We start from the raw sequence: 21,669 nt of genomic DNA on the forward strand, positions 1-21,669 counted from the left end.
AATTGGGAACATGTCGCTTGCAAAACAGCAGACGCGCTTAGGAATGTCCCGTACTTTTAAGGCTGTTGCGAAGGTGTTGGCCGAAGGTGGAGAGGAAAGCAAGCCATGTAACGAAGGCAACTGTGCACCTTTTGTACCAAATCATCAGGGTGTATCTTTAGGAAGAAGAGCATCACGGCACATGTTTGGAGCAAGCCCAGCCCTGCATGCAGCGCAGCCTCTGCCCACAGACAATACACAGTCAGGAGAGAGGCTCTGTTTATTTGCAGGGTAATTGTACCAGCTCCACGTCTAATGGGTTAAACATTTCTGTGCAGCTAAAAGGCAAACCGTGCTCCCGACGCTCACCCAGCTTCAATTCCTCCACACAGCTTGCTCCTCTGGTTGAGGATAGAACGTTGCACGTTTTAAAAGCCAAAGCTTCTTTCCAGGGGTGAAATCTGCCTCAAGCCAGCAGCAACGGCCACCCCGAGCACCCACTGAATCCCTCATGTGAACCCGCCAAATCCTGCTGGTCCCCAGGGTCACAATCCCCATGGGTTTGCTCAGCTGTGCTCATCCTGAGGGATGCTCATGCTGCTGCTCTGTGGCCTGGCGGCAGCCGTAAGCAGTTTTGCTGGAGGTGTCCCAGAGGCTGGAGAGGTCGGAGCAGGGAGCCAGCAGCCTGGTGGGAGCCCTGCGCTAGTGGCCTCCCGCCTCGGGCAGCTGGGAAGCGTAGAGAGCTAGTGTGTGGTGGAGGAACTGGTACTGCTCACTCGTCTGGATCATGCCGCCTCTGCAAGGGAAACGCAGATCCTGCTGACACCTCGCCAAAGCCCACAGCCCCGTCCCTGGCTCCCCGCTCCCGGGGCACAAATATCCCTGCTTCACCCACCACGCCCAGGTACATCTGAAACAGCTGCCAGAGCTGCCCAAAGAGTATTTGGGCCCAGAACCATTGGTGGACTGTTCAAAATGCAGATAGCAACTGATTTGGCCCTAATTTTTACCGGTACTTCTCCTTCAAAAGTGGCAAAATCAAGTGTTTCTGAATTTAGTGGCTGAGCTGGAAGGGGCAAACCAGCTGCCAGGTTCAGAGCCGCCCTCCTCTCCCTCATGTCATCAGGTCCTCAGAGCTACAATAGCCCTGACAGCAAAACCACCCCGGTGCTGGGCAGTTTGCTGTTGCCACATCTGCATCTTTCAGCAACCCTTCTGGTTTCCATCAAAAATTGTCCCCATGCCCCCTCGCGATGCCCATCCCGACGTCCCTCCCGCATCCTCCTCCCAGGCTTGGCACCCAGCAGGACCCTCCAAGGAGCAGCCTGCTCTGAGCACCCACCTGTCTATGCGGAGATGGCACACGATTCCCAGGATATCCACCTCCCCCTTGTCCTTCAGCTGCTGGCACCCAATCCTGGTAGCGATAAAGCAGCCCGTCCGGCCGATGCCTGCGCTGCGGGACAGACACAGCTGTGCTGAGCAGTGACAACATCCACTGCCTGGACCTTGGTCTGTCCAAGCTGGGCATACTCCTGGATTGGTTTGCTGACACGATTTCTTCCTGGAGGGATGCTGAGGTCCCTGTCCCAGCTGCCAGACCAACTTTCTTAGCCAGACACCAAAAGACATGGGCTGGTGTCACTCTGCCATGGCAAGGGGGTCCTGCCATGTTGCACGGCCCAGCTGAGGCCGCTCTGGAAGCACAAAACCAGTCTGTGCCCCCCATTCCTGCACAGTGCAGTGGTCTCTGCAGTCCCTTCACCTCCCCTCCCATCTGTGCTCTAACCCCAGGCACCGAGTGGTTTGCCCTGGGGCAGGCCAGCCTGCAGCATCACATGCCAAGTGTGTTGCATAGGGACGACTGGGCGCTCTGCTCCACTGTCCCCAAATTCACTTAGCAGTGAGAGAAAATGCACAGAGGCCACCTCCTCCAGGAGGGCTGCCCTGAAAAACAGCTTCATAGCCGAGCCACAGACCATGCTCAGTGGCAGAGGAAGCGCCGTGGAGCCTGAGCCGTGGATCTGCCGTGGGTCTGGTGGCTGGGTCCTGACCCTGCAGAGCTCTCCTGCTCCCACCTCACTGCCCACAGACCCAGGTGCAAATCGGATTTCTTTACAGGGCAGTGTGCACCATGCTAATGCAACCATCCTGATGCCAGGACAGGAGTTGCTGGTTGAACAACGGCTATGGGGATGCTTTGCTCTGGGATTTCTGCACCACAGCGGGACCAGCTCATGAGCATTCACACGTGGGATTTTCCTCTCCGGCATTTGAAGACTGACCCCAAGGTGAAGGGCACACAGGGGCTCGAGTGAGGGGAAAGCTCTTACCTACAGTGCACAATGATGGGCCCTGGGCTGGCTGCAGCCTGGAGAGCCTCCTCCACCTTGGACACCAAGTGCAACAGGGGCTTGGCTGACTCGGGTGTCTGCTGGTCCGGCCAGGAAGGGAAGAGGATGTGTTTGACCTGGCGGCATTCACCTTCAAGCTTTTTCAGAAGAAAAAAATCAGGAGACAGGAGCACAGACTTGCTGGGCTGGGCCAAATGAAGGCATTGAGTCCAGCTCAAGCAGAGGCCACGCAGCCTGTGCCCATCTCATGTGCTCTCCTCCCAAATCCCTCTTTGAGCCTCTGCCAGATGCTCAGGAGAGACCCCTGGGCCAGGCACACTGGGAAGTGTCCCATTCCAGAAGATGGGAACAGATGCAGAGTGTCCCAATACCATCCCCACAGTCCAGGCAAAGCCAGCAAGATCCTTTTGGCTAGCGTCAGCCCAGGATGACTCTGGAGAACCCATGGGGCAGAGCCCAATGGCACAGTGCAAACAGCAAAGGGCTAATAGAGAAGCTCTCTGTGGCTGACCCCCTATCCTCTCCCCTCCAGGGCTGGGTCCTACTCCCTCTCAGCCTCCTCGGGCAGGCAGGAGCTCTGCAGACCCCTCCTCTGGCAGGGGGCTCATAAGACCCAGCTCTCTGAGCCATGAACCCTCTGCTCGCCTGTCACACAGCATTGCCATCCTGTTAGAGAGCCTGGGGGTGTCAGGGCACTGCCAGGCCCTGCTGGGCTCCCCCTCTGACCCCAGGATGGAGCTCGAACCCACCTGGATGGAGAGATCCCGGATTACGTACTCCACACACTCGCTCACCCCCTGCACGCAGATGGTGAAGGGGCCGTAGGTGCCCTCCTTCTCCGGCCAGTAGTGGACACATTTCTGAAAGAACAAGGCAGGGTTCATGGCTGTGGAGATGCTCAGGGCACCCACTGGATGTCTGAGCTATGCTTTGCTCAGTGCAAAGGGGAAGGGACATCTTGGGGAGGTGTGGGGGAGCGGGGAAGGTGGATGTGGAGTGATACAGAGTGGAAGCTAAGGAAGGGATAGATCCCTCTCCCCACATCTGCTCCCCCTGCACCCTTTCCCAAGCACTGCTTTCAGACCCCGGGGCTGCACGGCTCTCCCCAAAACCTCTGGAGCTGTGCCTGGGCCAGTCCGTGCCCTGCCAGACCCAGGAGGACTCAGCCTGCCCACTGGAGGGCACAGGGATGCTGCACCAGCCAGGGAGAGAAGGGAGGAAGGACATGGCCAGGAAAGAGAGGGTGAGTTCCCCCAGACAGCTGCTGCTTGGACGGGGAGCCAGGGATCCCAGCCAAGACACAGGGCGGCTGCCACGCAGGGCACAATGCAGCCGGCTCCCATCCCAGCCTGGATCTACTGACTGAGAGGTCCCAGCGTGGGAGGAGAGCTGCTTGGGGCTGGAGGGACACTGCGGACTGCTGCCTCTGCTCCCTCTCCCAGGGGTTGCCCTAATCTCTTTATCCTATTATCCAGCTGGCAAGGCATGCCCAGAGCACGAGAGGCCACGTGAGGAGGAGAGGCTTTGCCGGATGGGGCCAAGGCTGCAGCCCTGAGGCTCTCCTCTTCCATGTGTGATCGATCAGAGGTACCCTCTGAGAGCAAAGCAGAGAAAGCAAGCAGGTGCTCAGACCCCACATTTGGTCTCACATAACCCTTTACTGTTGCTATTACCCCACCCCACCCTTTGCTCCTGGCTGGGGTGCTGTGCCTGGGCCTGGGGAGGGACAACAGTACCTCTTTGCGCTCCTGGAGCTTGGTTATCATGACGATGAGGGGCGCCTCCTCCTGCCACACCATCTCCCAGAAGTCAGTCACGGTGTTCAGCATGGGTCCCTGGGTGGCAATGTACTCCCGGGGCCGCCCCGCATAACCCTGCTGAGCACATGGTCTTCAGTGACGCCGGGGGACCCTGACGTGCAAGGGGAGCCTGTCTCCAGGCCACCCCAGCTCTTGTGGTAGTTGTCTTCCTCTACAGGTGAGAGGCTGAGCCACACGGCCTATTTCCTGCTAAACCTGTCCTTGAAATGCTTTTATAGACCTGATCAGGAGCTACCAGACATCCTCTCCATCCTCCCAGACCTACAATCCAGGAGCAAGCTCATGGAGCAAGCCATGTGCACCCAAGCTCCTTGCAAGCATCCCCAGGTTATTGGTATGACGATAGCCGGCATGATGGACACCTTGACGAGGCAGAGCTCACACAGGTAGGACGCTTCTCACCAGAGGCATTTCCCCAAGGACAAGCAGAAGTCATCTACTCTAATCTGGCTGGGACCTGGGATAGTCCCAGCTGGGTCCCACCAGTGCTGCCTCCCGCCAGGCGTAGGAGGAGACGTGGCGGTGCCCAGCAGCGGGAAGGCTGGATCTGGGGACACTTGGAGGGGTGGTCGGCACAGGCCTCTGCCCTGCCTCTGCCCCAAGCTCTGTTTCACAGCTCCAAGCACCCTCTGCCTCCATGGTCACTTCCTCCCCCGGTATAAAATTGCCAAAGAAATAGAAGAGCTTGGAGGTGCTCTGAGTCCTGCTCAGCTCCTGCTTCCAACCATGGCCTCACGGGCAGAGCTGCTGGCCCAGCAGAGGGGGGAGTGTGCAGCGGCACCAGGCAGGAGCTGGGGGGCAGGCGCAGGGAGAGGTGTGGGAAGGTAACGGGGTCAGTAACGTGTTGCTGCAGCTCCCAGCTGAAGATGCAATTTGGCAGTACAGCAAAGAGTCAGGGACCCAGCTGAGGATGCCCTGGGGATGCTGGGGGAGGCACCAACAGCACCCACAGCTTTTGGAAAAGCGAGTACACAGCACTCCAGGCAGAGCTTTATGGCTTTGTCAAAAGAGGTCTCAGTTAAAAATGCACCTAAACCCCTGTGATTTAATCCAGGTCTTTCCAGCAATCCTGTTAACAGTTTGGTCCCACAAGAAGTTGCACTGGCCCAGCCAAGGGGGAGGAACGTTTTCAGGAACATTTTGTATAGCCCTTTTCTCTTGCCTCAAGATTATTTCTTTTTCCTAGGAAACATGAGGTAAGTGGAAGGAAGGGGTCAGAAAATACCAGCTCCACACAGGGATGTGTAGGCACTCGTGTGCTCATCTGTGTGCACATATATGTGCACGTGTGAGATGGGGATGGGCATTTTTGTTAGCATTCGTGTGAAACGGAGAGGATGCCATGTGCTCATGTACACCCTGATGCTTGTGGGCAGGGTGATGGTGTCACCCGATGTGAAGCTGCAGGCTGCCAGGCTGCTTCAGAAGACTACTCTAAAAGTAGTCCTCTGCTGCCCATGTTCAAACCTTCATTTGGACCAGCAAGCCTCCCAACAGTTTTCAGCATGGTGCTCCTGTGTCCAAAGGCAGACTTTGACCCTCAGCGCAGGATGCTGGCAGTTCACACTGCTGCTGCCTCGTTGGATCACACCCATCAGAAAAGAAATGTTTCTGTACTAAATGCCCTCCAGCTCCAACCTGTGCCCTCAGACCACCTTCCAGGGGTCTGCCCGTCATACCAGAGGGCACTTTTGTGGGCTACTTTTCTGAGTCCCGCATTCCCACGCTCTCCTGACTGCAACGCACCCAGGGTGGCTGTGGACCCACCTCTGCTTCCCAGTACCCCTGGTCTGTCCAAGGGGAACGATGCTGAAATGAGATAAATTGCTCAGAAAGAAGCCTACCAACCAGGCAAAGCAGGTACCTGGCTGACACCAGAGCCTGGTTTAGGGTGACATACGGTTCAGCACAACAAGTGAGACTGCAGCCTGGAAGGGATCATTTGCACAGGAGGATGATTATCATAAATCAGGCTGCCTGAAGTAACACCCTTGGGTCTGGGGATTTCTCAGGCTCTGGAAAGGGACCCCATCAGGTGTCAAAGATAAGCCATGTCCTCCCCTTTGTTAGCTTTCTTGGGGAATTGCAACAAATCCCCTGAGCGGAGAGGAAATTCCTGGATGTGTAAGGGTTGAACAGGACTGGGCTGCGATGCTCTGTTGACATGGCTTGCCTCCTGTGGCCTTACCAGACAACGGATTAGTGCATGAGGAAGACATGGAGAAGCCACTGTGAGGGAGCCCGTACGGGTGCTCAACCCGCCCAAGCAGCCGGAGCCAAGAGCAGCCACCTTATGAGGCTTTCCCACCAAAAGGGACAGTGTGTCTGCCCTGCGCGGATGGAGCCGCATCTCCCCAGCTCAGAAAGGGGTGGCAAGTTCAGACTGCTGCCCCAGGAGAGTGGGTCACAGTCAGTGCCCCGGCATGCAGGTCCCAGCATGGCACCTGCAGCACCGAGGAGTTTGCAGCCCGATGCCCTGTGAGCCATGGGCTGCAGGACCTGGGAGACCACCCGCACTCCAACCAGGCACGACACTCACCGTGATGTAGTTGGCGTTTATATAGCTGTCTTCCTCCTGGTTCCCTGCCCTCCTGAGACAGACCCGGCTCTCAGGATCTGAAAGAGGTGGCAGGCATTACCCCAGAGACAGTCTGTCAGAGCCTGACCCTGCCCATCCTCCCTGCCTCAGCTCCAGAGGCTGGAGACTGAGTCCTCCCAGCTCCGTGCCATGCTCCCTCCCTCAGGCCCCTTCTTGCCCCACTTCACCCTCACTACCATGGCAGGATACGGACAGCCATGCCCAAACCTGCCTGCACCACAGTGAGCATGTGGGGTAACTCACTCCCCAGGCAATAACCCCCCCGGGCCCTCCCACAGTGCCTGATTAGAACCCAAACGAGTCCTCCTATAATGTTCTCAGTCTTTATACCCCTAGCGACGTGCCCTTGGGACATGTAAGGCCCCCACAGTGGCAGGGAGCAACCCAGGCTGGGCTGTCATGCGCTGCACACCCTGGGAATACACCCCAAGGAGTAGCTCCCCACATACCACCCCATAACACAGTGTACACCCCCTGCAACCCAGCACCCAGCTCCTGCAACATGGGGAGCAGGAACAAGCACAGGAGGAACACCAAGAGCACCCAGGAGTGCCCACCCTGGTGCCAAGGCTGCTCGGAGTCACCCTCTCCCATGCACAAGCACCCATGCACACACACATGCGTGCGCACAAACCCCCCTCCCTGCACATGGCACCTGGGCAAATGTGAGGCAAAGGTATGCAGTGCCACATACTGGGGAGGATGGTTTTGTATCTGTCCTTCGAGGCACGTCCAGGGATCTCCAGCTCCTCTGGACTGACAAAGTTGGCTGGGATTTTCTGCAGGAGAGAACAACTATGAGGAAAACTCCATTGCTCTGGCTTGTGTCCCCTCGTCGTGGCAGAGCTGGTCCCCCAGGCAATGAGAGGCTGACCCAGGGACCTAGCAGCATCACCAGAGATGTCAGCTCCTGGGATGAGCCCTGTCCTTAGTCCAGATTTGCTGGGACACCTTCAGAGAGGCCATCTGGGGAGAAGAGCTTGGCACAGGAGGGCAGGACAAGATTTCCAGGGACGCAAGGGGGACTTGTGTGCACAAGGGAGCGGGCAGCCAGGGGATATCCAGGACACCCCTCGCCCCTGTTTGCCCTCATCGCCTTCCCTGCCACCGGTACTGTGAGGCACAGCTGGGCTCAGAGCCTCCCTCAGAGATGTCCACCCCTGCCAGTCCCCACCACCACCAGCCCCTGTCATCCTCGTATGAAGAGGGAGAGGGGAGAGGAGCATCGTACCGAAAACTCCTCCTGGAGCTGTGTCAGGCTCCGGGCACGTTGCTGGAGCTCCTCTCTCCTCAGCACATGGCTGGATGTCCTCAGGAACTTCAGTGTGATGTCCCGCGGCGTGCAGACGGGCTGGATGGGCTCCACGCTCCCCAGCGAGCTCATGTCCAGCATCAGCGACACATTGGAGCCCCTCCTGTGAGGCAAAGGGGTCCCTGGCTGACCCTCTGCTACCCCAGGACAGGAGGGCAGCCCATCCTGCCATATCACCAGTTAAAACCACCCCACACCGAGCAAAAGTCAGGCAGAGAATAACAGAGGATGAAGAAAGGGGCCAGGCAGAGACCCCAGAAGTCGGGGGGGTTGAGGAACAACGAACTAGCTGGTCATTTCACCTTTTTGCTGGAAAGCCCTCAAAGCCCAATGTCTAGATTTGGCCCAGGCTGGACTGGGGTGGGTCAGGGCTGTCTCCACGCTCAGACCTGGCATTTGCACAAGTTGGCAGGCAGCAGGCTGGCAGGGCTGAGCTGGGGGAAGAAAGTTCGGGGGAGCCCAAGCCCTGGGGATGAGCTGTGCTGTGGGTACCCACCATCTGGGCTGAGATGGGCAGGGTTCAGGCTGCAGGCACTGTCCAGCCACACTCACCTCTCCTGAAGACGCACGTGCTTCTTGGCAGACGGACTGGGCTTATCCGTCTTGTCCATGTCTGCCCCGGCTGCCCAAGCTGTCAGGCTGCCGTTATGAACTCTGGAGCACACCAAGCAGGCTTGTACCATGCTGCGGCAGCCACAAAGCTCTCGTCCTGAAGCACAGGGAGTGGACACGGGGGACCCTCAGCTCCCGGGGAATCAAGGAGCCATCGGAGGAGAAGCGGCTGGAAAAGAAAAGGCAGATGTGAGAGATACCATGAGGCTGAGCGGACCCCCTGATGAATGGTCCCTAAGCAAGGGACAGGTTTTGGGTCCTCAGCTGCTCTGGAACCGGGACCCCCAGGCCCTGCATCCAGGCAGGTGACATAGGGAGAGCTCCAGCATGTTCACCCTCCGGGACACCCGCAGCACTGCAGCCCACATAGGCAGCCACTGGTGACCCCGGGCATGTCACCTATGGCCATCTGCTTGCACCGAGCGGAGGACACCCACGCGCTGTGTTGGCGGAGCGTGGTCTAGTTTTGGGGGAGCCCAAGATGCTCTCCACCTCCATGGGAAACACACACTGCCGTGTGTTTCCAGCCCTTCCCTGGTATGCCTGCTTCAGCCTGGGGACATAATGGGGAGGAGGGAGAGCTGGGACCCACATGAGCACAGCAGCATTCAGCAGGTGAGACGGGTTCGGCTGTAGGCACCACAAGGAGCCTGGCCAGCTCCTGCTGTTGGGAGACACGGCACCAGCACCCTCAACAGCCTTGCAGCTCTGGCCAGGGAGACCCTGGGACAGCCTCCTCCATCCCACAGGTCTCAGCAACCGTCAAGAGCAAACTGCTGTATCTGGGTGGTTGAACAAGAGGTGATGGGGTAGCCCAGCTGGAGGAGGATGCCAGGGCTCCATCGCCACCAGCCCTGGGACAGCTCCTGGCAGGGGCGGGGAGATGCAGGCGATGCTGGTTCACCTCTGGGCAGAGCTCCTCACGGTGCAGGCAGCACCCTGGGTTCATGAGGCTCCTTCTCATCCCCAGCTCCCTTCATGAAGAGGAGATGGACCCAAAGGGGCAGGGGATGCTGAGCTCTCGATGGGAAAAGAGTGGGATCCCAGGTAACTCATCAGCTCAGGGAGGTCCTGCAGAGAATCGGGTCTACACTGTGGCCGTACTGTTTGGGGATGCGGCTGGGGCAGGAGCTGTTCCCCATGACTCCCTGCTGCCCGGCGGCATTTCTGGGGGTGGCAATGCCACCGCTACCCACGTGCACCATCCCCGTGCCCCACGCAGGGCGCCCTGGGGGGCCTGTCCCCCAGCCAGGCAGGGCAAGAGCGGCTGCTCCCAAGGAGTCGCAGCACCAGGGGAGATCCTGGTCAGAGACAGCAGCAGGCTCCAACCCAGCAGCCGTCCCTCATACACCGGCCAGGAAACACCTGGGAGATGCCCCAGCCAAGAGGGAGGGCCCTGGGAAGAGCCCCAGCTGCCGGCACCTGCAGGGAGAGTGTCCCCATCACCCTGCCCAGCATCCCAGCCCTGCCCAGGGCTGCCCGGCAGCGAGCACATGCCCACCGCCCATGGGCGCCAGGGCCCAGCACTGCCTGGCGGGGGTCCCCTCTCCAGCGGGCGGCATGGATGGGCTGGGGGGCTGCCTACCTGCTGCCCTGCGGCGTGGGCTCAGTCGGTCCTGGCACAGGCCCGCAGGCGCCGCGCGTGTCGGTCTACCACCACGGTTTGAAAGTGTTCAGGAAGCTGCTTATCAAAGGAGCTGCTGCCTCTGCCGCTTCCTCTCCCTCCTTCTCCCCCACCCTGCCTGCCGCCCACACACATACCGGCCACATCGCTGCGGCTCAGCTCCGCCAGGCCGCCTGCAGCCCCAGCCCCACTCCCCGCCAGTGAACACCCGTCCTGTGCCTGCGGGCGCAGCCCTGCCTCCCCCAAAATCCTGGGTTGCCTCCACAGGCATCTCCAGCATGGCCGGTGGGGTGTGCTCAGTGCCCTCTGCAACCGGCCATGGCCAGTGCCGGTGCCAGCCCATGGGGCATGGAGCGACGGGCGAGACCCGGCCATGGGACTGGGACCGCTGGCAGCAGGGTCATGGTGGGATGCTTCACATGGTGCAGTGCTGCTGCTCTGGGGACACCAGACCCCACCTGCCCCATAGAGAGCCAGGATGAGTCCTCCCTTCCCTGCCACCCGGGCCGTATCCCCTTGCCCGGGCTGCACGCCAGCCATTCCCCATCCTGCTGTAGGGCGAGCCAGGGCCCGGTGCCTCCCACCCTCCATGCCCAGCCGTGCGCAGTGTGGTCCTCGTGCCATCCCTGGGCACCTCAGGGGAAGGCGCGCGGGCTCCCGCTCCCCAGCAGGGCAGGGCGGGGGGTGTATTATGGGAGGAAGGTCCCTGGAGGGTCTGGCTCAGGTAGGACGGGTCTGCCCTTGGGGCACTGCACATCCTTCCTGCCGATGCCTGCTGCCGCAGCCCTGCCGCTCTTCCTGTTTGTTATTGCCCAGGCGCTGCGCAGAGACACTGCACCCTTCCTTCCTCTTCTGCCCCCACCCCACTGCGCTGCAGCGGCTCCCACTGCCTCCCCGCCAGCCACCATGGACGTCACATCCCAAACGCCTTCTCCCCCCGGCCGCTCCACTGGCACCTCCTTGCTGCCCCAGAGAGCCCGCCGCCCGGGGCCATCTCCAGCCCAGCTCATTGCAGTGACCAGGCCGTCCCTGGGATGTGCGGTGCAGGCACTGCAGGTCACTGTGCTGGAGAGGTGCGCGTCTGTGCATGCCTGTGTGTTTGCAGGAACGTGCGTGCAAGGGGGTGCCAGGGTGCCAGAGTTTCATCCTGAAAACAACATCTTCACTGGTGGCCCGTGGGAGACCCTATCAGTGCCGCCTTTTACCCAAGAGCTGGGAGATCAGAGGGACCAAGCTCCAGAGCAAAGTGCTGGGCTTGGCCAGCAGCAGAGCAACTTTATCCTGGAGACAAGGGCCACCAGCATCTGTGTCTTACAAGTAGATCCCAGGGTGCCAGCAGCCTCTGCAGACCTGAACTGGACTTTACATCAGGCCTGAGGATGGACTGAGGAATTACTCCCTGTCCTATGTGGGATGAAAGAACTTGGCTGTAGGTGCCTAGAGACAGGCCCACCACAGACAAACAAGGCCCAGCACTGCCCTTTCCTCCCACCCTCTGTCTTCTGACTGAGAATTCTTCCTAAGATGACGAGCAGTGCAGTACTTAACAAGGTGGCCGCATAAACTTGTCCTCAATAGGGACCAGAGTAAACAAAGAGGGTTCTTTCCTGAAGTATCAGCCTGTCAGACAATGCAGAAGCTTCCTTCCTCAGCAAGGCTGAGGCTGGGACTCTATCTGCCCTCTTAGTGTAGTGGACACCCCTCCCATCTGGGTGGCTTTGAGCTCAATGGGTCCTTGAGGATGCAGTCAAGATGCAAACCCCTGGGGCCGCCCTTCCTGCCTTTTGCTGGCCCAAACCTGCACAGACCTGCTGCCTCCTGGCCGCCCTGTTCCTCTGGCACTGGGACAAGCAAGGGACAAGCTCAGCATGGCATTGGGGCAGATACCGCAGAGCCGCCAGCATACGCAAGTCACTGGGCATGTGTCGGTGATATCCGTTGCGCCCACACTCACCCCCAACCTGCCCAACTGCCAGGCGCCTGCGATGGGGAGGACGGAGACGGCTGGACCCGTGCAGATCTTGTAGGGCCCAGGGAACATCCACAAAACCTAGCAGCACTCAAAGATGCAGAGAAACGGGGCTCCAATCCCCAGAGCTGGGATGTCCGGAGGCCCTCACTGCACCCGAGAGGTACCACGGGCACGTACTGCTCCTCTGCACGGAGCACAGTGAGCGGGAGACCAGAGGGCAGCACCAGCCTTTGGGAGCTGGATTTTGACCCTTTTTTCCCAAAGGGAATGGGAACCTTTCACCAAAACATGGCTTTATCCAAGAAACAAGGCCAAGCTGCAAAAGTGGTGTGGAAAAAGACTTTTATGGAGGCCAAGAGCTCCCTGTGTGCTGTCAATTTTAGTGATCCATGGCCCAGTGTGATTTAAAAGATTTGATTTCAAATCCTTGATTTCAGAGGGTTTGGGATCCCCTCAGCAGTAAGACCCTTCCTTCTCCTGCCAGGTTCTGCCTTGGTCATGAAATCCTCCTGAAAGCTGCAGCGAAGGATGCAGATGCACTCCCTTTGCAAAATGACCTTGTTTGGTTGCCCTGGTACCTGGGTCACTCCTGTGCTTCAGTGAGACCATGCCCAGGGGTAAAAGGAGGAAACAGATACTGAGACACAGTGTATCCTCTCCTCTGAAGCCATACAACATCAAGGTACTCATGCTCAGGGAAGTACCAGAGAAGACCCTGCAACACTTTCCCTCTGCCACTTATGGACCTCCCCATGCCACTGGCTTGGCTCTGCTAGCCACACGTGTACCTGTGCCAGCTGGGACCAAGAAGGACACCCAGGACAGAGCCCCTGGGAACAACACCTGACCCCCTTTGGCTTTTCCTTATCCAGAAAGCACTGATGGAGACTGAAGGGACTGTCCTGGCCATGGGAACTCATCCAGGATGGTGGGAATGCAGGAGGGAAGCAGAGATGTGGTGCAGGGATGTGCCATGGCCCAGGCTCCCAGGGGCAGAAAAATCTGCACTGCTGAGACCTCCTGACCCCTACATGCATTTGATGGTGCACAAATGGACCTCAGCGTACTTCCACCTGGCCATCATGGCTCCCGCAGGAGCACACGGGCGGGATGCACGCCCGCACGTGCAGAGTGAACGTCCTGTTTACAGTCCCTGTTTACACACCGGTGTCCACCCATGCAGGAGAAGGGCATGCAAATACCCTCTGCAGAGAGAAGGGCATGCTGGCCTCTGCAGAGCAGTGAAGTCCCAGAGGTGCACACACACACTTTTGTACACACTACTTCTGCCCACCTCTGCGCCCCAGCTTGGAAGATAATGCTGCCACCCCGCTCCTCCTGAGGGACACAGGCTGGGTCTGCAGAGGGGTGCAATGGTGAGCAAAAAGCCAGGAGCTGCTCTGGCCAGCGGTGCAAGGCAAGGGGCCGTGCATCACTGTTCAGCCATGCTTGTCCCATGTTGTACGACCAGCTCTGCACTGGATGCATCAGGCTGGCACGGAGTGCAGAGCATGGGGCAGCTGCCGGGTCCTACAAGAAGGGGCTCCTGGGGCTATGGAGCACCTACAGTAGGGCCTGGCTTCGAGGGAAGAGGCTGGGGGCAGACTCCCACCCAGGGACAGTTTGCTGTCAGGGCAGGATCAGGACTCCAGGGCAGCCACCTCCATCGCAAGCTGCCACAGGCAAAGAGGAACCAGGCAGTCCCTGGAGGGCAAAGCCCAGAAGCAGATGGGGGGAAGCAGCACTGAAGGAAATGGCTCTGGGTTGGGTCCCATAGGGCCACAGCTGTGCCCTTCGCCATCTTCCCTCCCTCCCCTGGTGGGGTAGGAGGGGGCAGGGCCCAGAACAGGAACGTCCCTTGTCCCCAGCACTCCCCTCTCCTCTGACCTTGGTGGCAGTGGGGTGTCAGTGCCCGGATCCCTCAAGGGTGGCCTTCATCCTCGCGTTCGCACAGCCCATGTGGAGAGCAGGACTGCTGCAGGGAGAATAGCCTCCCGGCTGCTGGATCCCTCCCCTGCCTCGCTGCAGAAGCCCCAGCCTTGTCCTGTCCCCAGAGGCGTCCCAGCCTCACAGCATCCCAATGCCCAACATAGCGAGCAGGATGGGTGAGTGTGGCGTTTGTGTTTTGGGATGATGATGCCCAGAGTGGTGCTGGGACAGCAGAGGACTGGTGATGGAGGGGCACCCGCAGAGGAAAGGGTCCAAGCTGTTACCACATTAGCCATCCACCCTGGCCCAACGTGAGGCACCCAGAGATGTGCCAGGCATGGGATCCCGTGTGTCCCCTGTTTGTGGACACCTGGGCATTAGGGTCATGAGTTGGGATATAGGGACTGGAGAAGTTTGTGAGAGAGCCTCAGGGATCTTCAAGGGGCTGTATGGGGGTGCATTTATTTTCAGCAAGCCCAGCAGGACGTGGGGACCCTACAGAGCTGGTGCTTCAGGGAGGGAGATCTGGATTTATCCCTGACTTGTACGTGCGGGTTGTTCACTTGCATTTTACAACTCCACTTCCATGGGGTCATCTTGCACCCTGAGCATCCTCTGGCCACATCCTCGTAGTCAGCTCCCTTCATGCAAACAGCAGCTCCCAGCTTCAGACTGGGAGTTGTTCTCCCCACTAAACCCAGCCAGTCCTTACTCCCATTTCTGCTCTCCAGCCTCCCAAGTACAAGCCTGCTTTCCCAGCCACCCCGCCCTAATCCACACACCCCAGAACCACTCCTCACCCTCTCTAAACAGCAGTGTAGCTTCAAAGTCACCTGAGCCCAGGCAGGCACCGAACTAGCACCCAAAACACAGATGGTGCCCCACGGTCTCACTCCCCTGGGATTGCCTACCGCACCACGGCCTCGTTTCGCTGGGCCTCCGTCACCTTTGGGTCCAGCGCTCAGACAGGGCTGGTCTTGCTCCCGCTGACATGGCTGGGAGCTCAGGACGTCCTGCAGGGTTTTGGAAATTAGCTCATCTCCTTCGCTGCCTAAACATCGCTCATAGGCTTGAAGGTGAAGCGGCTGCCTCGGGATTCAGCAGACTCTGTTAAAACCAGCCGATCAGCTCCCAGCAGGTGTGAGAAGGACTATGCAATTAGCCTGAGCATCCCGCAGAGCCGGCCGTGGGGGATGTGAACAGCCCAGCTACGGTACGGCATCGGGGGGCTCCGCGTCACGTGCCCGCTGGCCTGGGGGCAGCCAGGACCCGGGAGCTGAGCGAAGCACTTCTGCAGATCGCTTTTCCCAGAGAACAGCGTCTCGCTACTCCAGCTTCCTCCGCGTGAGCGCATTCCCAAGGACAGCCCTGGCACTCTGTGCCGTGGTGTGCAAACGTCCGCCACACGCAGCCCGTGTCGGCGGGGCTGCGGGGAGCACAGAGCCTGCAGACGAGCGCTGCACATGAGCCTGGACCCTGGGGCATCCCGCTGGGATGGAGCTGATACTGAGGAGGGAGAGCCGGAGGGAGCGAACGTGTGACCTTCCTCCCCGTTGCCAGTGATGGTCTGCGCAGAGTTTGCTCCTGCCACTGCCCAGCTCTGGTTGGAAGCAATTAAGCAATTGCTGTTTCATTTTTTCAAGGCATCTGCCGCTGATCCTGCCAGCCCATGCACTCCTGCCCCTCTCTTCAAGGAGAACCAAAAAGGATGGAAATTCACCTGAATTTCTTGCTTAACTGTTTGGTTTTTTTTTTCCTTCTTTGAATGACTGCTGAGCAGGACCACTTTTGGTTTCTGGAATTAGATACTCTCCCACATCTCCTGCAAACAAGCTGAGCTTTCCTCCAACTTTGCAAACAGAAAGGCAGAGGCAAAGCAGGTGAACCACCAGCCCCATCTGTGTGGGGCTAGCAACAATGCAGGGTTGGTGCCGCTGTGGGTTAAAGAGGGGTGCATGGGCACAGGAACAGCCCTTCTGGGAAAGGTGTTCTTCTGGCATGAAAGGTGTTCTTCTGCTTCATATCAGCATGGTTTATTCCTCTCCCCATGTGAGAACAAGCTCTCCCCATTCATTTTAGCTTCATGCATGGAGGATTGCTCCTAAGTCCAGTGGTGAGGGTAGAGAGGATCTAAGCCAGCACGTGGGGCCAGATCTCCAAGGTGCTGAGACTTTGACTCTCTATCCAACAAATGCCAGAGGAGAAGCCACAGAAGCATAGCAAGAGCCATGGGGCTACTTCGTCACCCAGGACACGCTGCTGCACTGCGAGGGGACACAGCCCCAGCACCGGCGGCAGCATCTTGCTCATCCATGTGTCGCTTGGGCTTGTCCTGCACTTCCCTGGCTGCCTCCGAGAGCACTGTGCTCTTGGAAAGGCTGCCTGGAAACCTTTGTGTGCCTCAGTTTCCCTTGGGGACCTAGCTGTCTGCCTTGCACGGGAAGCCTGGTGGGGTGGCAGCAAACAGTAGCTTGCCCGGGGCCAAGAGACACACATATATCTTCTCAGGAGGCTCTAGACCACAGCGCCTGCTTGCAAAGCACTGCGAGGTGTGTGGGCAGGAAGAAGGCCCCCAGGAACAAGAAACTACTTTCCATCCCCAGAGCCTACAGAACAAAGCAGGTCCCTATGAAAAAGGCACAAAAAGGCCTGAAAATCCTGAAGACCCCTCATGTTCATCTCCTGGGTCCCTTGGCACACTGCATCCTGTAGCAGCAGGGACCTGGGCACCCAGTGGCATGGGCTGAGCCTCGCTGCCTGCCCCAGCAAAGCTCAGCTGGGTTTGCTTTGCACAGCCCTGCTGTCTCCAGCCCCTGGGCTGTTTTCTCGTGGGGGCACCAAACGTGGTGACCTCTCGCCGGGTGCAGGGGCCGTTATCAATAACAGGAAATGAACTTGTCAGGAGGGGCAGGAGAGAGAGAGAGACCCAGAACGAAAGGAAGCGGTTAGAAAGTAGTCACTTCCATTTTTGCTGCAAGAGAGCCTGCGCCCACACGGTGCTGGGCTCAGGGGAAGCGGTGCTGGTTTTCCGCAGGCTTATCTGGTCTGGGATCGGCAGTGAGTTTTTCACAAAGAGCGCAAAGATCCTCTCCTAGCCCGTGATAACAGCTAGAAAGAAGATAGTAAACCAGGGATGGTTAAAAATAGCCTGCTCTCAGCCAACGTCCGGTGCAGAAATAGGTGCAGCGAGTCAAACAGATGCTGAGTTTGTCACTCCATGGGGGCTAAGTTTCTTAACCTCACTAAAAACAGCCCAATCATGTGATGCTGAGTGTACCATCTGGCCCCAGCACAGGATGGACCTGTGGATGCACCTACCCGGGGCCAAAGGGCCTTGCTGCTGCATGGTGCAGGCCAGGGAGGATGTGCCAGCAGCATCAGCCTGGAGTCTTGGAGGTGGGGATGAGCTGGGGTTGCCTGAAAGACCAGCGGCACAGGGAGAAGCCAACCCAAGAGTTTGACTCCTCCGGTTCCCAACTGCTGGCGTGTTGGCTGCTGCTAGACAGGAGGCATCTTTTCTCCATGCAGATACTTGTAAAACTCACCCTGGTGGCCTCTTCCTCTTTTCTTGGGCAAACTGTAGAGTTGAGGCCTGTCGGATCTTTAATGAAAGCCATGTTTTCCAGAGCTTTCCATGCTGTTTTCCTGTACTCTGTTAAAGTATCTTTTTAAGATGGGAGAGCCCACAGAAAAGTTTTGCTACCCCCTGCAAATGTGAATCCACTGCCATCTCTATTATACAGCACTCTGCAAGATCCCCCTTGAGCACAAAGAGAGATCCAGTCTCCTCATCCTGAATCCCGCCGAGACAATCCTGTCTTAGCACAGCAGGGCATGTCCTACAGGCGACCTGCACCCGGGCAGCCAGGATCATGTGAGATACATTGCATGTGCAAATGAGACAAATTCTCTAAATTCAAGTCCTCGATCCTGTAGTTTGGCACCGCTGCCAGCACCCATGCCTGGCTGATGGTGCACTAAAATGTGTTGATCTGGTGCACTAAAACGCATTGATCTGCTCCCAAAGGAAGGTTCTTGAGTTGTGGTGTGTCTTGTAGGAACCAGAGCCCCGTGACAGCCACGGCAGGTCCCATCTCTCCAGCCAGAGGAGAGACTCGCCATAGATGTGCCGAGGCAGCCAGAGGGCAGCAATGCAGAGACGACGGGGATCTACACAGTGCAGCTCCTCCAGCATGCAGCCAGCCGCCCACCGAGGCAGGGCCACGCGTGCGTGCGAGTACATGGGCCTGTCTGCTCTTGAAAGCTGTTTTGGATAGTGCTTTCTGGCCTCAGAAAATCAGGAAGCCGCCACGTTGGGCCGTGCATTGCTCCTGCTGAGTGATGCCTCCCCAGTCGCCTTGGTCTCGCTGCAGCTGGGCAGCCATAGGTCTGAGCCACAGGAGCTCGCAGCACACGGGGTCTTTTTTATCCCGGCTCCAGGTATCAGAAATATTCCTTTCGGCTCACTGTGGGGAAGCCACAAATGCCCCACATCTGGAGGAAAAGCTAAGAAACTGTAAGCTTTTTAGGTTTTTTTATTTCTGCTGTTGGGGCCAAGGGGGGGTCCCCAGATGCTCTGGGGCAGGGGACACCTTTCCTGCCAGCGAGTGCAGGTAGCGGAGGATGGAGCCGTGGGGCTTTCATCACTGGAGGATAAATCAAGGCAGCAGCTGGTGGCACCACGGCCCCTGATGCAGCACAGGCGTCAGGCTTTTTGCCCATGAAAGCCTCACCTGACCAGCGCTGGATGAGCTGCAGCAGCAGACAGCAGACCTCTCCATCACCCAGGGCTGCCAAACACCCTTCCCCTGCTCCCGCCTGGCGCAGGCACGGGGTCAAGCCATGGGCTGGCATCAGGGCAGTGACTGCAGTAACACTGGATAAGGCACTGGGTCTGCCACCACACGGGAGAGCAGCAGGTCACGCCGTGGTGCCTGGTGGGCAGGTCACTGCGCAGTGCTACAGCTTCTGGCCCACCATCCTTCTCCCCCCATACCTCACCTCTGGTTTATGGGGGCCATTGCGCCCTATTAACAAGGGCTGCTGGACTCTGTGTGCAATTTGGGAAAGGGTGGGCCCCTCTATAAGCAGAGCCTGCATGTGGTGCTGGGGCCCAGGTCTGTGATACCGGGACAGGGCAGGAGGGATCCGTGCTGCTGGCGAGTAGGGGAGAGGATGGGGAAGCACTGGCTGAACACCCACGGGGCTGTGGGGAGGGGTGCAAAGCCAGCGAGCTCTGCTCTCAGCTGGGGCAGGTCACCCCCACCCTGCCATGCCACCAGCCAGCCCGGCACCGTGACACTGCAGCAGACCATGTCCCACTTGGTGAGCATCACCCCTGCCAGGGGGCATCTCCACCTCCTCTCACAGCGCGCCAAGCAGCTCTGCCTCCCCTCTTCTGTGGGTCTCCTGAGCCGCTCCCCAGATACGACAGTCACCAGTGAGGCCACCTCAGCTGGGCTTTGGGGTCGCTCCACTTTGGGGAGCTGGAGTCCGCCGGGGGGACCCTGCAGAGCTCAGATGCAGCAGCCTGCAGGCGTGTGCTGGGCAGGGGCCCTGCTGCCTGCTCCTGCCGGGGAGGAGACGCTGTATGTTGGGCTGCATCCTGCAGCGCCGGCTGGGTCTGGGCCCACGGGTGCTGACAGGAGCCTCCTGTGTCTGCCTATTTCACCATTCCTGCAAGGGCCTGGTTTATGTTTCTGTCATGGTCAGGGACAGCTGATCCTGAGTAAGGATCCAGGATGGACCCTGAGGAGGTCCAGATGGATCCTGTCTTCCACGGGGAGCCAGGACTGATTCAAGCAGTGACAGCTACCCTGTGTGTCAGTGTCCTCTCTGCCTGCCTCTTCTCCATGGGTCAGACAGTCTCCAGGGACTGACACAGGCTGGCTTTCAGGGCAGACTCTCTGCCAACAGCATCTTTTTAATAACGCTCAGCAAAGGAGGGGAAAGATGATGTTTGTCAACTGAGAAAATATCTGTGTGTTTCCCTGAAGACCTGGTGGGATGGTCCCACTGCCCCTGCTCCTGGTACTGTCCAGGACAGAGGGGAGATCAATGACAGGCAGGGAAGAAGCAGGAAGAGCTGGGAAGGGGGCTCTGGGCTGTGGCAGAGGAGCAGCAATGGGTGCTGGGCGGGCAACACCACCAGACAGGGTGACCTTACCTGTATGCACAGCTGCAGACAGACTCTGGTGGAGAAAGGAGGGACCCATGGTTGGAACGACACCAAAATTGTACAGAACTCTGTTCAGGACCCCAACACACAATTGGGATGCAGGGCCTGGCCTGGGAGGAGCAGGGGTGATGGAGATGGAGACACTCGCTCCACACTCCTGGGAAATACAGCAGTGGTGTGCCATGGGGCATCCTGCCCTCGTCCCCTGCCTTCAGCAGCATCCCACATGAACCGCAGCACCGAGCCATTCCTGCTCACAGCAGCGCCCGTTCCTGCGCTCCTGCGCAGGGCTGAGCGTGTTGAGCAGGTGGCCATGCATGTGATAAGTTTGTCAGGCCATGGAAAGCTATCCATAAGAAATACCAGCGAGGCTATGTAAACAAGCAGTGTCCAGCCTGTTTTGACCTAGATAAGACCATGCATTCATGGATGCTTTCAGCCCAGAAGGGAAGAAAATAATACTGTCTCCTGCCACAGGTCTCCGGTAAAGGTTGCAGCTGATGCTAAAGCCAATCTTTTGTGACCTCTTTCTCTGCCAGATGTCAAGCAGCAGGAACTTGCGTCGCCAGTGAGGGTCTGGTCTGGGACCAGGCTCAGTGCGGACAAGTCCTCTGCCCCAGTGGTGCTGGAAGAGCTGCTTAGAAAACAGGAAACCACTTGACCAGGAAAAAGCAGTGAAACATTCCCTTACTCTGCAATGTTTGTTGTTTTAAGCTCTCCCAGCCAAGCGGCTCAAGGCGAACGGCAGCCCGGCTGATCCCCCCAAGCCTTGGGGCAGTTCCTTCCAGACCCTGCAGCCAGCCCAGCCCAGCTGCACCACCCACGGGAGAAGCAGGACAGCGTGACTTCGCAGCCCAGATGCCAAACTTGCTGCTAATGACAGCCCAGGGAGGGATGAGCAGGCTCAGAAAAGCTTGATGCGTCCCCGTTACCAGCCTGCCGCCTGCTCTCCCTCCCTCCCCCCCAGCAGCAGAGCACCTCTGCTTCCTGGTGCACAGATGGTAAACTGGTGCAGGGCAGGTGTGTCCCAGCTCAGAGGTGAAAATACCCTCTGCCAGTGCTTTGGGTAGGGACCGGCTCTCCAAGTCTGGCACCTGGGAAGGTCTCCAAGGCCCACAGACCTTCCATGCCCCCAAACTCTCAAGCCAGGATGTTCAACTCTGTGGACACATCATCAGGGACCCCTGGACAGGCAGGGCTGAGTTCTACGTCACTCTTCAAGACCCACTCTGCAAGACCGTCCCAAGTCAAGCAGCAGAGGCTGTGGCTGAAGGGACAGACACTTCACAG

The 21,669-nt window shown here is 58.5% G+C and overlaps 1 protein-coding gene across 5 annotated transcripts; it reads right to left on the bottom strand.

Moving 5' to 3' along the window:
* Positions 1-241: 241 nt before the first annotated feature.
* Positions 242-10,363, bottom strand: PTPN7 (protein tyrosine phosphatase non-receptor type 7). Of its 5 annotated transcripts, none has more exons than XM_075173988.1 (10): positions 10,262-10,363; positions 8,617-8,845; positions 7,984-8,167; positions 7,447-7,531; positions 6,693-6,769; positions 4,070-4,207; positions 3,083-3,193; positions 2,313-2,470; positions 1,322-1,435; positions 242-775 (listed from the first exon to the last, which is right to left on the bottom strand). In XM_075173988.1, exons 2-10 carry the CDS (start codon positions 8,745-8,747, stop codon positions 682-684), a joined length of 1,092 nt encoding a protein of 363 aa, XP_075030089.1. In that variant the 5' UTR covers positions 8,748-8,845; positions 10,262-10,363; the 3' UTR covers positions 242-681. The 5 variants fall into 5 exon arrangements, with proteins under 5 accessions (XP_075030089.1, XP_075030090.1, XP_075030091.1 ...); XM_075173989.1 differs by having other exon boundaries at positions 2,313-2,413; positions 4,070-4,210; XM_075173990.1 differs by having other exon boundaries at positions 1,322-1,430; positions 4,070-4,210.
* Between the last annotated feature and the right edge of the window lie 11,306 nt (positions 10,364-21,669).

This window comes from Calonectris borealis, chromosome 26, assembly GCF_964195595.1.
Source record: "Calonectris borealis chromosome 26, bCalBor7.hap1.2, whole genome shotgun sequence".
Taxonomy (NCBI): Eukaryota; Metazoa; Chordata; class Aves; order Procellariiformes; family Procellariidae; genus Calonectris; species Calonectris borealis.